The sequence below is a fragment of the Salvelinus alpinus genome, chromosome 19, assembly GCF_045679555.1.
Source record: "Salvelinus alpinus chromosome 19, SLU_Salpinus.1, whole genome shotgun sequence".
NCBI lineage: Eukaryota > Metazoa > Chordata > Actinopteri > Salmoniformes > Salmonidae > Salvelinus > Salvelinus alpinus.
The window spans coordinates 50,554,394-50,569,348 of record NC_092104.1 but is presented as its reverse complement, the minus strand read 5'-3'; the positions used below and the strand labels follow the sequence as shown (position 1 = coordinate 50,569,348).

General features: G+C 40.7%; 2 protein-coding genes across 3 annotated transcripts in view; both read left to right on the top strand.

The window, feature by feature from the left end:
- Window positions 1-2,477, top strand: part of LOC139545794 (glutamate receptor ionotropic, delta-2-like) — a 607,650-nt gene extending 605,173 nt beyond the window's left edge. Inside the window, exon 17 of one of the 2 annotated variants that reach the window (XR_011669139.1) lies at window positions 5-128. Coding sequence is in view for 1 of the 2 variants with exons in the window: in XM_071353972.1 (XP_071210073.1) it covers window positions 5-433 (429 nt within the window). In the remaining variant the exon portion in view is untranslated. Of the gene's footprint in view, window positions 1-4 lie in introns of both variants that reach the window. The other variant, XM_071353972.1, reaches the window with a different exon arrangement.
- A 4,865-nt stretch (window positions 2,478-7,342) lies between these two features.
- On the top strand, window positions 7,343-9,141 carry LOC139545976 (transcription factor ATOH1-like). The gene has a single exon (XM_071354244.1). The coding sequence runs from the start codon at window positions 7,503-7,505 to the stop codon at window positions 8,400-8,402; it is 900 nt and encodes a 299-aa protein (XP_071210345.1). The 5' UTR covers window positions 7,343-7,502; the 3' UTR covers window positions 8,403-9,141.
- Window positions 9,142-14,955: the final 5,814 nt, after the last annotated feature.

Genomic DNA, 14,955 nt, shown 5'->3' with positions numbered 1-14,955 from the left:
GCAGGATGATAAGGAGATCGACCTGGAGCACCTTCACCGCCGGGTTAACAGCCTGTGCACAGAGGACGACAGCCCCCACAAACAGTTCTCCACCTCCTCCATTGACCTGACGCCACTGGACATGGACTCTATGCCGGCCAACCGGCAGGCCCTGGAGCAGATCAGCGACTTCCGAAACACGCACATCACCACTACCACCTTCATCCCCGAGCAGATCCAGACCCTCAGCCGCAGCCTGTCTGCCAAGGCCCAACAGGGCTTCGCCTTTGGTCCCGTGCAGGACCACCGGACTGGGGGGCCCTTCAGGCAGAGAGCCCCCAACGGAGGCTTCTTCCGCAGCCCCATCAAGACTATGTCCTCCATACCCTACCAGCCCACTCCCCAGCCCAACTTCGGCTACGGCAACGACCCAGACCGGGGCACGTCCATATGAGGCGAGAAGGAGTATGCCGCACAGCGAGAGAAGGATGAAATTAAACGCACTCAAAAAAATCTATGTACATAGGAATCTTTTTCAGTTCTGATTTTTTGAGGGGCTTTGCTTTTGTTTGGTGGGGGGGGGGGTGATTTTCCTGCTGAAACCTGGTGGTGAGAGGTCAGGGACTTGAATATTTGCTTTATTGTCATCATTCTCATGGTTGTCTAGGGATCTTTTGGGTGTGACGGGGCTCTGTTTTCTCTTTTTCGTTTAATGGCATTTGAGGACTGCCTTTCTGAAGAAGCTTTTGGACCCAACAAGGAGGATATGTATTTGTTTTTTACAACAGAAAACACTTTTCTGTTCTTGAGATCCACAAATCGGCAACAACCCTATGCTCATTTGAAGGATGTTCTTGTCTTTGCCTTTCACCATATGGGACTCCATCCCACTCAGTTCTCTGGTGTTGATCATCAATGCCTGTACTCCAAATCTGAAATCTGCCCCAAAATGGGTGTCCATTGGCTCCACTACCCTGCAGACTGAGACCTCACTGTCTGCGCTCTGGGCACGCTTCGTCATTTTTGTGCACATAAGGCTCCATCAATTCCACTGCACTGTACCAGTGCCCATAGACCTGTTTTTGATTGTATGTAGTTTGGATATTTTCTTCTCACCTGTACTGTGCTGTCTATTTCAAGGTGAGCGCCTCAGCCTCTTAACAAACACTTGAGAGATGCATAGAGGGACAAAAAGGAACTGAAAATAACAGAGATAAAAGACAACAGAAAAATTACTTTTAAAAAGCAGCTGAGGCTATTGTATGTATTTTATTGAATTTGTTTTGAAAATCTATTTCAATCCGTGGAATGTGTTTGGTCAGAATGTCACACAAAAAAAATGTTTGGCGCTGTCTCATTGTTTTTTTTTCTACCAATTTTGAAAAGCGCTAAATGACTGCTATAGTCTTACTCTGGTTTGCATCATCAATCATATTCAAAAAACTGTTGTTTTTTTTAACCTAATTTGTAGTTCTACCACGGCTCAGTCAGAAAAAAAGTCACATTTCATTCTCCAGTCCACTAACTGACTGTTGTGTAGCTGTAAGGGCAAACAGTTGAGCTCAGCGCGAGGAGAACCCCTTTCAGATAACATCCTCAGTACAAGCCATATCAGTACAGGCTGGCTTCACCTTGCCAGTTTCCTGCTTCAATAGGATTTCTTGCCATTGGAACTGTAGAGCTGATGGCATTCATTTTGAAAGATCTTTCTTCATTTCTTAAATGTTAAGGGTACTGTTTATCTAACTTTTTTAAAGTGCCAATTGTTTAATTGAGGCCATTTAAGGTGCAGTTTGGAGGGAGGGGGTCAAAAAAGATATATTTTGTGAAGGGAAAAGTGGAACCAAACCTTTTCACTAACACTGTATTAATATTTAATAATGTTTGTTGTTTAGAATGAGCTTTCAGTTTGTTATCTTAAGACTAAACCGCAAATGTTGTGCGTAGAGAACAGAAGCCGTATTTGATGCAAGCCTTCTAGATGTTCTTTTCTTAAGCTACGGTATGGCTATCGAATGACAATAGGACACAGACGATGTTTAAAGAAATTTTATTTCCTATTAATGACAGACACATTATGAAATATGTATATTTTACATGTTGATGCTATATTTGTTTAAAAGAAAAAAAAAGAATATATCATATGAGCATTGAGTTAGCAGTCACCCTATACATTTGGTTTCCCTCAGTTCCAGCCCACACATAAGCTCTCTCATGTCATCTTGAGTTCATTTTGATTTGCTGGTTAATAACAGAGGAGGCAAGTTCTTAAAAAGAAGCATGCACAACTTGCCATGCCCCGTGCCATGTTTTATTTCATACATAGAACGTACAGGATTACTTGATAATTTTCAACTGATTATGATGTGCAGTATTTAATATAGGCCTATTTTGTTGTATGTGTTGCATATTATTCAAACGGAACAAACTGAGGCCTCTGTTACAAGTGGCAAAGCTTTCTGTGTATAATTTGTCTAATAAACTTGTTTTCTACAGTGGTATGTTTTTTTGTAGTCTTTGCTGTGACTGCGTAGGCCTGCCAGACAAGATGTTACAGTTTTCCATGTATTGTCATGGTGTTGTGTAGCTCTGGTCCTGGGCATTAGTGTATGTTTTGGAACTCACGCTAACGTCCCTGACCAGAGCTAGGTGTTCGGGTGGGAAGTACACCCAGCCTGTGCATAATGATTAGTTCAAGATTCATTAAACATATCTATTGTTTGTTGTGGATTTCTATGTGTGCGCGATTTACGATCAAATCTGTGAATGTTTTACAAATCAGGTTCCCCAGGTTCTAGGTTATGTTAATCTTCATCCCAGTGTGGTCTTCATCACTTTCAATGACACATCATAAGAAGGATACTCCCTCTTGGAACAGCTGGGCCCATTACTGGGTTGGGAGAGCACATCAGATACCAAGCAAGTCAACGTCTGTCTAGTTGTGCCGTCATGCCACCACTTGTCATGTTTGGCGTGACAATGAGTGATAAGGTGTAGGAAGAGAGCACAACATATCTGGGACCAGGTTTGCTGGTTTATGTGTAAAGGAGGTGCTTTTGTTAACTCCGAAGACATTATTCTGTACCTTTTATGAAACTCTGGGAGTATTGAAATGGTGTCTGTGAAAGACCATCCAATAGCTTTTGAAACTACAGTTTTGTAAAAGTCATTTTTTGTCTGTTCTTTACAATATGGTGAGGAATAGGCTAACTCTCATTACTCAAGCAATTGTGTTGTTTCATTTTTAATCATGGTGTGGCGCTGTTTAACTGGAAACCATTTTGTAGACAATGTTGTGCTATCTGATCTGAAGAGAGAGAAAGAGAGCCCTTTGAATTGAATTGAGAGCGCGAGAGCGAGAGTGCGTGCACGTGTGTACAGCACTTTATTTATGATATAACCTTTATTAAACAAAATGGAATATGAAACTAAAACATGAGGGATATTTTTCAAGGTCTGCACTTGCCATTGCCTAAAGTTGTGCCTAAAAACAAAAGGCACCTAATCATCCAAATTCTGGCTGTTCCATGAAGGCCTTAGAATTCCAAAGTAAATAAATACCAATGGTACACAGATCCATTATTATTATTAGGCTAATATTATGATTATTGTTGTTATCGTTATTATTATTAGTAGTAGTAGTATTAGTAGTGTTCTTATTATCAGCCTATTTCTGCATCCCTCCAGTGCACCTCGTTTCCCCGGAGACAGGAATGGGGTGAGCAGCATGCAGACTGCATCACGCTGGAAGCCCCCACTGGGTCACATTTTGAGCCCATTTTCCAAAGAGTCCCCCAAGCGTGTCGAATGGAACATAGAGTCGCCATTGTGCATGCGACATTTTAATAATCGACAGCTACAATATCCAACCTGTTGTTTGCTTTAGGAGCCATTCCATGCTCACTGGACGGCCACTTGTAGGTGGAGAGACGGACCTAGGCGCCAGTCCCCAAGCCTCGACGCCTTATGAATACATGAATAAAAAGTGAAAAGATTCATGTAATTTAATCTCAGAAATTGTAGGATTTTGTCCGCTGTCCTGCATGGACGGGCTGGTCTCACATGTTTGATATTGCTAAACTTTCAGTAGGCTATATAGTATTTTACAGGCTACAATTCTTTCCGTTTTTGCTTAGGCCTACTTCATATAGCCAAGATCATGTCTAAAGACATTACAACTTATTCAATCATTCCTGCTATGTATTTATTTGTATGACTTCATTTTCTCAATAATTATTATCATTGTTATTTATATTGTTATTCAGTAGCCTAGTCTATTTTCCTTTTAATAACTGAGTGTTCGGAAAGTGACATTGCGGCTGGTTTACGTATAGGCTATCTGGTTGCCTTTTCGGCTATTCTTTTATTTGATACTAGTTTCTAGCCTATAATATTTTATCATATTCTTAGAGATACCCATATGATTTGTATATTTAATTCGTTTAGATATATAATGTTCTTATCATTCTATAAGAAGGGGGGGGGGGGGGGGGGGCTGCGAGTGTCACTGTCCGAGCACTGTTCCACGCGCACACTACTTCCTCCTCGCTTGCCACTGCTTCTGACAGTAAAAGCGCTGTCGAGCCCCCTGCTCATCTTTCCGATCCCTGTGAAGCTCTTTTACCAACAGGGCGTTCCGTAAACCGGATCAAAAGGTTTTGAACCTGTACAAAAGAAAATGAAACTCGAGATGGCCTTAACATTCATAGAATGGAGGAGCGGATCGGTGAATTGACAATGAGCACGAACCCCAGGAGCCGAGTTCTTTGGTCAAACTGTTTTCAGTTCCTAGAACCAGGATGGAATATTCTTTGCTTAGTTGGCGCCCTTTTCGTGGACTAAATTAATTTCTGAATTTCTATGAGTCTGGAAATGTTACCTTAAATTCACGCATAGGCAGATTTTTGGACATGGGAGCTACAGATCTTGAAGTATCCACACCCCTTGACTTTTTCCAGATGTTGTTGTGTTACAGCCTGCATTTAAAATAGATTAGATTAAGATTTGTTTGGTCACTGGCTAAAACACGATACCCCATAATGTCAAAGTGAAATTAGGTTTTTCGAAATTTTTACAAATTAATTAAAAATGAAAAGCTGAAATGTCTTGAGTATATAAACATTCAACCACTTTATGGCAATCCTAAATAAATTCAGAAGTAAAAATGTGCTTAACAAGTCACATAATAAGTTGTATGGACTCACTCAGTGTGCAATAATAGCGTTTAACATGACTTTTGAATGACTACCTCATCTCTGTACCCCACACATACAATGTAAGATCCCACAGAGACCAGGGAGGGTTTCCAATCTCTCCCAAGGAATGGCACCTATTGGTAGATGGGTAAAAATATAAAAGCAGACATCGAATATCCCTTAGAGCATGGTGAAGTTATTAATTACACTTTGGATGGTGTATCAATACAACCAGTCACTTCAAAGATACAGGGGTCCTTCCTAATGTAGTTGCCAGAGAGGAAGGAAACCGCTCAGGGATTTCACCAAGAGGCCAATGGTGACTTTAAAACATTTACAGAGTTTAATAGCTGTGATAGGCGAAAACTGAGGATGGATCAACAACATTGTAATTACTCCACAATACTAACCTAATTGACAGAGTGAAAAGAAGGAAGCCTGTACAGAAGAAAAAAATATTCCAAAACATTCATCCTGTTTGCAACAAGGCACTAAAGACATATTGCAACAAAAAAAAAGCTATTCAGTTTTTGTCCTGAATACAAAGTGTTATGTTTGAGGCAAGTCCAATAAAATACATTACTGACTACCACTCTCCATTTTTTCAAGCATAGTGATGGCTGCATCATGTTATGGGTATGCTTCTAATTGTTAAGGACTGGGGAGTTTTTCAGGATAAAAAAATAAACGGAATGGAGCAAAGCACAGGCAAAATCTTAGAGGAAAACCTGATTCAGTCTGCTTTCCCCCAGCCACTGGGAGATTCATTCATCTTTCAGCAGCACAATAACCTAAAATATAAGGCCAAATCTACACTGGAGTTGCTTACCAAGAAGCCCGTGAATGTTCCTGAGTGGCTGAGTTACAGTTTTGACTTAAATCTGCTTGAAAATCTATGGCAACTTTGGCAAGACATGAAAATGGTTGTCTAGCAATGATCAACAACCAATTTGACAGAGCTTTAATATTTTTTTTAAGAATAATGGGAAAATATTGTACAATCCAGGTCTGCAAGCTCTTGGAGACTTCCACAGAAAGTCTCACAGCTATAATCGCTGCCAAAGGTGATTCTAGCATATATTGACTCAGGGGTGTGAATACTTATGTACATTAGATATTTCATGTTCAAGAAATGTGCTAAAATGTCTATGAACATGTTTTCACTCTATCATTATTTGAATATTGTGTGTAGATGGGTGAGAGAAAAAAAAAATATTTCAACCATTTTGAATTCAGGCTGTAACAACAAAATGTGGAATAAGTCAAGGGGCATGAATACTTTCTGAAGGTACTGTTTATGGAAAATATTGTCAGCATTTCAAAAGTTTTGCCTTAGACCTAATTTTATTTCATTGTTGACTAACTTACAACCGGGACTAAATGTAGGCAAGGCCCTATAGCCACAAGGAACTTGATGATGATGATGATGATGACACGGCTTTATGATCTCCATTTTCGTTTGACAAATGTAGGTTTTAATGACACTTTTCTGGATATTAGTCATATGTCTTCTCTTAGAAGAGATGCATACAACTGGACACAGACCCCAGTTCAACATCTAGTTTACATTTGGTTGAGTTGTGAGCTAAAGTGAATTCATCGCGAAATCAACAAAAAAAATGGCACCACTTCATTGGATTTAGGTTAAACGTTGGGTGAAAAAATACGAAATGACCTTAAGTTGATGACTTTTTGCAAGTCCAATTCGTTTTTCACGTTGATTGAACTGTCATCAATTTGATTATTTGAGGTTGAAATGACGTGCTACGACGTTGATTCAAGCAGTTATTATCCGGTGGGATAGGCCTACATTGTCAATTTCGAAATGACTGTCTTTAGTATTGAAGATGTTTTTTTAGGAGCCAAAGAAGTTATTGACATGCCTGCGGTATTGGACAGGTGCATGGACATCCTCAAACAGTCCACGAGCTGAAGCTCGCGCTGTCCACACTCCTAACCATATAGCTATATCCCTGCGTGTGACCTGAGGGACTGCCCTTTGTGCGGTTAAACAGTCTTTAAACCGAGGCATTATCATAAACAGTCTTGGCATAATAACCTCTCTCGGGTTTTCCGAGACTTCTCATTGGTCGCCAACACGCGCCTGCCCCAAGTGCTCTTATTGGTCAAAGCGCCACGCGACCAGCTGAGAAAGGGGGCTCCCAGGCGCGTGCCGCTTTTTAAAGCGATGCCGCGCCTTGAGACACTAGAGAAGGAGTCCTGCACGCGACATAGTGCGAGCACAGTGTGCAAAATAAACGTTCTTGACAGCATTTTATATTTTGCTAAGTTTTTAGTCCAAGCCACCTGATTTATAGTTTTTTTTAAATGGATGTTATCAGTGTTGAGGAATGGAGCAAAGGCGCAAAGGAGATGTGCGAGGTGCAGCACTCGAAAATGGAGAGGGGGGAGCAGAGCGAGTACCCATCAAGTCTGGCACTCATGGACAGCAGTGACCCACGCGCCTGGCTGGCTCCCATGCAGTCTGGCACCTGCGCGGCACACGCCGACTACCTGCTGCACTCGCCCAGCTCCAGCTTGGAAGGCGGGTTCCCCACATCCGGCCACAGCCCAAACTTTAGAAATAGTTCCAATAGTCCGCTCAAAGTGCGGGACTTGTGTCGGCTAAAGGGATCGGTGAGCGCCGAGGAGGGCAGACAGAGAGCTCCATCCAATCCCGGTAACGTTGTGCAGAAGGTGAGGCGCCAGGCAGCAAATGCGCGGGAGAGGAGACGGATGCATGGCTTGAACCATGCCTTTGACGAGCTGCGCAGTGTCATCCCTGCTTTCGACAATGACAAAAAGCTTTCCAAATACGATACCCTGCAGATGGCCCAGATCTACATCAACGCGCTGGCGGACCTGCTACAGGGTCCCGGTGTGGACTCGCCAAAGTGTGACCTGTTGTCCGCCACGGAGAGTCCCCGGGGATCCTCCGCCTCCACCTGCCAAAGGGGCGCAGGGACTGGGCTACCGGTCCAGGTTAACGGGATCCCATTCCCCGTCGAAGACGGCTCGTTCTCTACTTTGATGGAGCAAGAAATGCGGTCTTCCTCGGGGACACCCAGTTCCAGCTCCGAGAGCAGAAAGGACTCCCCCCAGTCGAACCGCAGTGACGGAGAGTTCTCCCCGCACTCCCATTTCAGTGACTCGGATGAGATGCAGATGGAGCTCCTGAGTGAAGATGAGCTCTCTGAACTCAAGCTTTCCAGCCTTAACAAATTTTGAAACTTCACCCTGGACTTTCAAATCGTGTCAATCATATCTGCTGGCATATGCCTACATTTTATACGATAATAGATTGCTTTCCAAAATCATTTTGTTTGGTTTGAGAGTTATATTTGATCAACTGTTAGATAAAGATGATTTTATGTCAGATCATTTGGTTCTGCCAATTAAATTTACCGTCTCCTCGGGACCAGGGAAAGACCCCTTTGCCATGTCGACTGTCGCGCGCAGCATTGCCACGGGCTTTCCCAATCCCACTTCATGGACAAACGTAGTCTTCCAAGAATTTGCCTGATATTATTTATGTACAGACCTTTGTAATTATATTTTCCATATAGCATACTGCTGATGATTTAATTGTTTATTTGTTTGTAAATGTCCCTGTATTCATTTGTTTGCGACTTCTAAAGTTAACAACGCGCACTTTAAAACACGAGTCAGAGGCTTGGAGCAACATGACTTTGTTATTGAACAACTGTTTTTTTGTAGTAGTAGTAGGCCTAATGCCAATTTAATATTTAATTTAGCAATTTTTTGTTATTTTTGTCTTTTTGGCTATTCACTTTAAATGCATTTATGTGTCTGTGCTTTCATTGGATGATTTAAGTTGATTTTTTCCTAATTGTGTTCTATTGTTTTTCCAATTGAATGTGTAATTTCAAATGTTTCTAAAAACCTAGTGATTTACCGTTAACTGGTTCATTTTCTTTTGATTTTGAGAATAAAATAAGCAAACTGAAAACCATCATTTTCTGTTGTTTCGTGTTTCAATATGTTGATACTAGCTTAATCGAAGAAAATACATATCCTACACTTCAAAATCACAACTGTCATACAACTATTCCATGAAGGACCATGTTAACAAATCTTTTTCCATTGCATGACATGCAGAACCACTTGCGGGAATGAGGGGAATATTAACTCTAACTAACTTATAGCCTGTTTTGCTGATATTAATTATGAAACCTAGTGTAAAGATCTAATAACACAGGTATAAAATATGTTTCTTTGTGATGATGAAGCTATTATTATTATTCTTATCTCAAATGCATTTAGAAATATGCTGTCTCTAGAGGAGTCATTTTTTATATATATTTTAAAATATATATTTTCAAATATTACTCTATCCACCATAATCTTCCTTATTTATAAACAAAATCCAATTATGTGACCTTGTGGATATTCACGTTAATTCGGTTTATCTTGTGTATAAGACTAATAAATATATTTTTATTTTCCTGTGGTTTTGTCTCACCTTTTCCTGCATATTCTACGCATATTAAGTAGGATATTGATTGTTGGCTTGAGATAAGTTAAATGGTGTCAAATCCTTATATCAATCATAATTTAAATAGTTTGCAAATACAATATATCCAGTAAACCAACCACTTAGGCCAAAGACACTTGGGTGAAAGCTAATTCCATCGTTAAAGTACATTGATAGGACATTGATGTGTTGAAGCAGAAGGCAAACAAATATATATTTAATTATTCTCTTCATGTAAATATCTCAAATCAATCAAAGGCACGGACACTCAATTATTCCGATAATTTATCTAAGTGAACGATGTTTTGAACAGCGTGTTCTCAAAGCGCTCGCTCTCCATGTTTGGTCGAGCAATTATACATTCTAACTTGAGTGTTTAGGTCAACAGTGGCACTTCTCTCAAAATTATTAGGCTAGAATTAAAACTTTGAGTTTTGGCGACATTTGTACAATTAATTGTAATCGGAGTCTGCATTCAGTTCAGGCTATTGTTGGCAGGCCCGTGGTCCAAGGTGTTGTATAGCCTCATCGAAACACGCGCTGTCAGCTGGTGAGCGCTCGGTTCTCCTCCGTACACTGTGTGATCTATGTCCCTCAGGACTTGACTCACTTTCTAACCCCGCCATGCACATGCACACTTCTGCTTGCTTGCTCGCAAGATAGCCACACACAAACGCTCTCTCTCTGTCTCTCTCTCTCTCTCTCTCTCTCTCACTTTCTAAATAATTGATGTACACTCTTTTACCCTCATTTGATGCATTCATTTTCGGCTTAGACTAAGCTACAGTGCAGACTGTCAGTGACATTTTCATGTATAGCCAGCCTGGTCTCTTAGACTAAACGTAACATAATAAATGTACATTTGCTACACTCAAATTAGTATGATATGCAGTGGCAACCAGTCATTCAGCCCCACCTGTTTTGAGATCCAGATTTTTCGCAACAAAAAAATATGTATAAAAATAAAATTGGGGGGGCTTGCATGTTATTTTGGAATTAATACGTGTCACATATCAGTTTGCAAACAATGTAAAAAAAAATATATATATAATTGAGTTAATAAAGTTGCATATCAACATGGTCTCTTTTTTTTTTTTTTTTTTAGTAAGGCAGCTCCAAAATACAGGTGTTTCAGCCTAGCTCAGTGCTTTCTGTGGTCCCGGGCTGGCCAGCAAAAAATTGGAGCATTGCACCGTGATTGGCTCAGTATTCTGTCACTCATGAAGACCTTGCGCAATCGCCAAGCTTCAGTCTTTAGTAAGGGTAGACATCCAAAATTTCAGCCCTTTGGATCCTACCATAGAGTTATATTACAAAGGCTCAAGGTCATTGGCCACAGAAATGATGTCAAATCACATTATATGTACAGTAGCTTTGATTGGATTGATCATGTCAACATCTGACTTTCACAATCTTAGCTAGCAGTCATCATCGTGAATCAAGTCTAATGGTGGCAAATCCTTTTCAATCCTTGTCAAATTAAGAGAAATAATGAAGAGAAAATATAGATAAAACGTATCGGTGTTCATCGGCCATTGGACATAAACATTACACAACAAGTTGGAAATCGCAAATTCAACAATGACTGGTTTGTAAGGAATCGGTGGCTAACTGTGAGTTCAAGACAACTGAGAACTCGGGAAAAAAGATCTACGACTGGTAAAATACGTTTTGAACTGTCAATCAAATCGGAATTGTAAATCCTGCATCTTTCTCTTTGATGAAAAAATTTGCCCACGAAGGACCACGGCGCCACTTTCCTGTTCAAGCACATCGCAACAACGTTAGTCCAAAAATGTCTTCTGTTGCTTCATAAATTATGTAGGATGCCAGAGAGATATGTACACTGTAGCTAAGAAAGTAATACTAAGTGTATGTTGTGTAGTAAGCTGTTAGTAGCCCATGTGCCTCACCCTAATAATTTTGTCTATTTACACCAACGCGGTATTGTAAACACATCGTTCATGGCCGGTGTGTGCTTGTTTGCGTATAACCTGTTTTGAAGAAATGTAATCATCGAATATTGTAAGAGCTTTCATTGTCTGTTTATATGCCCCCTTTATTTATGCTACGGTTCTGACTTGTTGTTCAGGGAGTACACTGTAAGAACGGCCCATGTTTTGAATTCTGTCGCTGTACATTTCGAAAGTGCTGAACAAATAGTTATATTGACTACATCCGTCATCGCTCGCTCATTAATGTCAATCGAAATTACGGATTGCCTCTTATCCGTTCGTTGTCCCCTTGTACATCTCAATTGTCAGTAGAAACCACATTTGTTTAAGCAAGTCAGTCATATCCACTATGTTTTTTAAAAAGACAGTAAATGAGGCTGAAGTAACTGTTTCGCTGCCAGACAAGGCTCCTTTGAAAGCCAGGTGTAGCCGTGGTAAGGTGTTGGGACTGCTGTTGGGACTCTGCTGTTGGGACAGCTTTATCTAAGCCCTAACAGTTTGTGGGCACCGTTTGTTACCGTTATAGTTTAATTAATGTATTGTTTAGTGTTGTGTTGTGTAGTGGCTTTGCTGGCATGCATCCCACATTTTTTGTTTGTTTGCCCCATCAAGATTTACATGCTAAAATCGCCACTGATGATATGTTAGCTTTGGTAGGGTTACATAAGACAGAAGGTATAAAGTGAGTGTCTAGCAGCCAAAAAGTTGCATGTTTGAATCTCATCACAGACAACTTTAGCATTTTAGCTAATTAGCAACTTTGCAACATAGCATGTTAGCTAACCTTTCCCCTTCCCCTAACCTTAACCCTTTAACCTAACTACTAAACTTAACCCCGACCTTAATTAAACTTTAACTCCTAGCCTAGCTAATGTTTGCCACCTAGCTAACATTAGCACTTGCCACCTATTTTAGAAACACTTAAAACAAGGGCTGTGTTTCATGTAGACTTACCCTTGTGTGACGTTTTGATAACCATGTAAATCTCTCTCGGTCAAGATGACTTAACGATATATTCGGCTCTATTTATGCTCATATTTGAAAATGCTAATTAGCATCAAAGTAGACATTATGCAGGACTACAAATCAATGCAATCTCCTGCATGTCATCTCTAGCTGAAACCTTTGATAAACAGGTATTGTGTCAATTTACAACTTGCACAAGACAGTTCAGAGAATTGTCGTTTTAAAGAAATATAGCAAATCTATTAATTACTACGTTAAGCTAACATTAGATAGTTAATCCAGAGATTCTTACCTTTGCCTCAAATCGGCAGTCTCGTCCAGATCACCATGGTATTTGTAGTTGTTTATGATAGCCACATTAGCAGCTAATTAGCATTTCCTTTTACAGGTGAATATACAGGCGAATATATTGATAAAAATCATCTTGTCCTAGAGAGATTCACACGATTATCAAAACGTCACGCCGGGGTAAGACTACAGGAAACACAGCCCTTATTAAGTGTTACTATAATCCCCTATGGGAAAAATTAATAGTGGAAAAACGATTGGAACCATTTCCGTTTGACTGTTAGGTTTTAATGGTATTATGACTCATACTGTGGTACTCTATAGCAGATATTCACAAAGTAGGTACACGTGCAATGCCGTCGGGGGTACGCCAAATAAAAATGTGATTCACATTTTTTTTAAACGTTGGTAGTACTGCTACTACCAGCAGTACTACACCTGCACCTGTCGACGACACAAGTTGTTCTGCTTCCACGAGCACATCCATTGCTAGCATCAGTAATTCTAAATTTGTTGTTAGCCCAGCTAGCATGGACACTTGTTGTGAATCTGATGCAGCCAAAGAGCTACAGCCCCTTACCCGGGAAAGCACCGAACAACAGACAGGGATGTTGGTCCATCGAAGAGGCACAAATATTATGAGAACTACATTGATTTGGGGTTCACTTATATTGGGAGTAGTGCCTTTCCTCAGCCACAGTGTGTTATATGTGCAAAAGTACTATCTCACAACTCGATGAAACCTTCACTCTTGCGCAGACATTTAGAAACAAAACATGCCAATTTGAAAAATAAGCCACGGGAGGTTTTTAAGCATTAAGACAACTTTTGAGTAGTAAGAAATGTATAAAAGCAACAGATACCATTAATAATAAGGGTCTAGAAGCGTCTTATATTGTGAGATACTGAGTGGCTCGGACATGCAAGCCCCATACTATTGTGGAGGACTTCATTCTTCCTGCTGCCGCGGATATGGCTGGCACAATGCTGGGGGAAAAGGCCAGCCAGGAGAGGATATTTTTAAAGTACTGGACAGCTTTGTGACATCAAATGGACTTTGGTGGTCAAGATGTGCTAGTATCTGTACTGATGGCGCAAAAGCCATGACAGGGAGACAGTGGAGTGGTAACACGCGTGCAAGCAGTTAACCCCGACGCCACTTGGGTACACTGCAGCATCCACCAAGAGGCTCTTGCTGCCAATGGAATGTCTGACAGCTTGAAAGACGTTTTGGACACTACAGTAAAAAAAAATTACTTTGTTAAAGCAAGGCCCCTGAACTCGTATATTTTCTGCACTATGCAATGATATGGGTAGCGACCATGTAACGCTTTTACAACACTGGTTATCAAGGGGAAAAGTATTGACACTTTTTGGAATTGAGAGAGGAGCTTAAAGGTTTCTTTACTGACCATAATTTTCACTTGTCTGACCGCTTGCATGATGATGACGAGCTTCTCACATGACTTGCCTATCTGGATGATGTTTTTTACGCAAACATATTCAATGTGCGGGACAAATTTGAGGCTATGATTAAGAAGTTGAAAACTTCTCTGTCTGCATTAACAAGGACAACACACAGGTATTTCCATCATTGTATGATGTTTTTGTGTGCAAATGAACCCAAGCTTACAGACAATGTGATACATGTGTGATACAGCAAAGTACCTGAGTGAGTTGGGTGCGCAATTACGCAGGTACTTTCCCCGAAACGGACGACACAAACATTTGGATTCGTTATCCCTTTCATGCCCTGTCTCCAGACCACTTACCGATATCTGAACAAGAGAGCCTCATCGAAATTGCAACAAGCGGTTCTGTGAAAATTGAATTTAATCAGAAGCAACTGCCAGGTTTCTGGATTGGGCTGGGCTCAGAGTATCCTGCCTTGGCAAATCACACTGTTAAGACACTGATGCCCTTTGCAACCACATACCTATGTGAGAGTGGATTCTCAGCCCTCACTAGCATGAAAACTAAATACAGGCAGACTGTGTGTAAAATCATTTAAGACTGAGACTCTCTCCAATACAACCCAACATTGCAGAGTTATGAGCATCCTTTCAAGCACACCCTT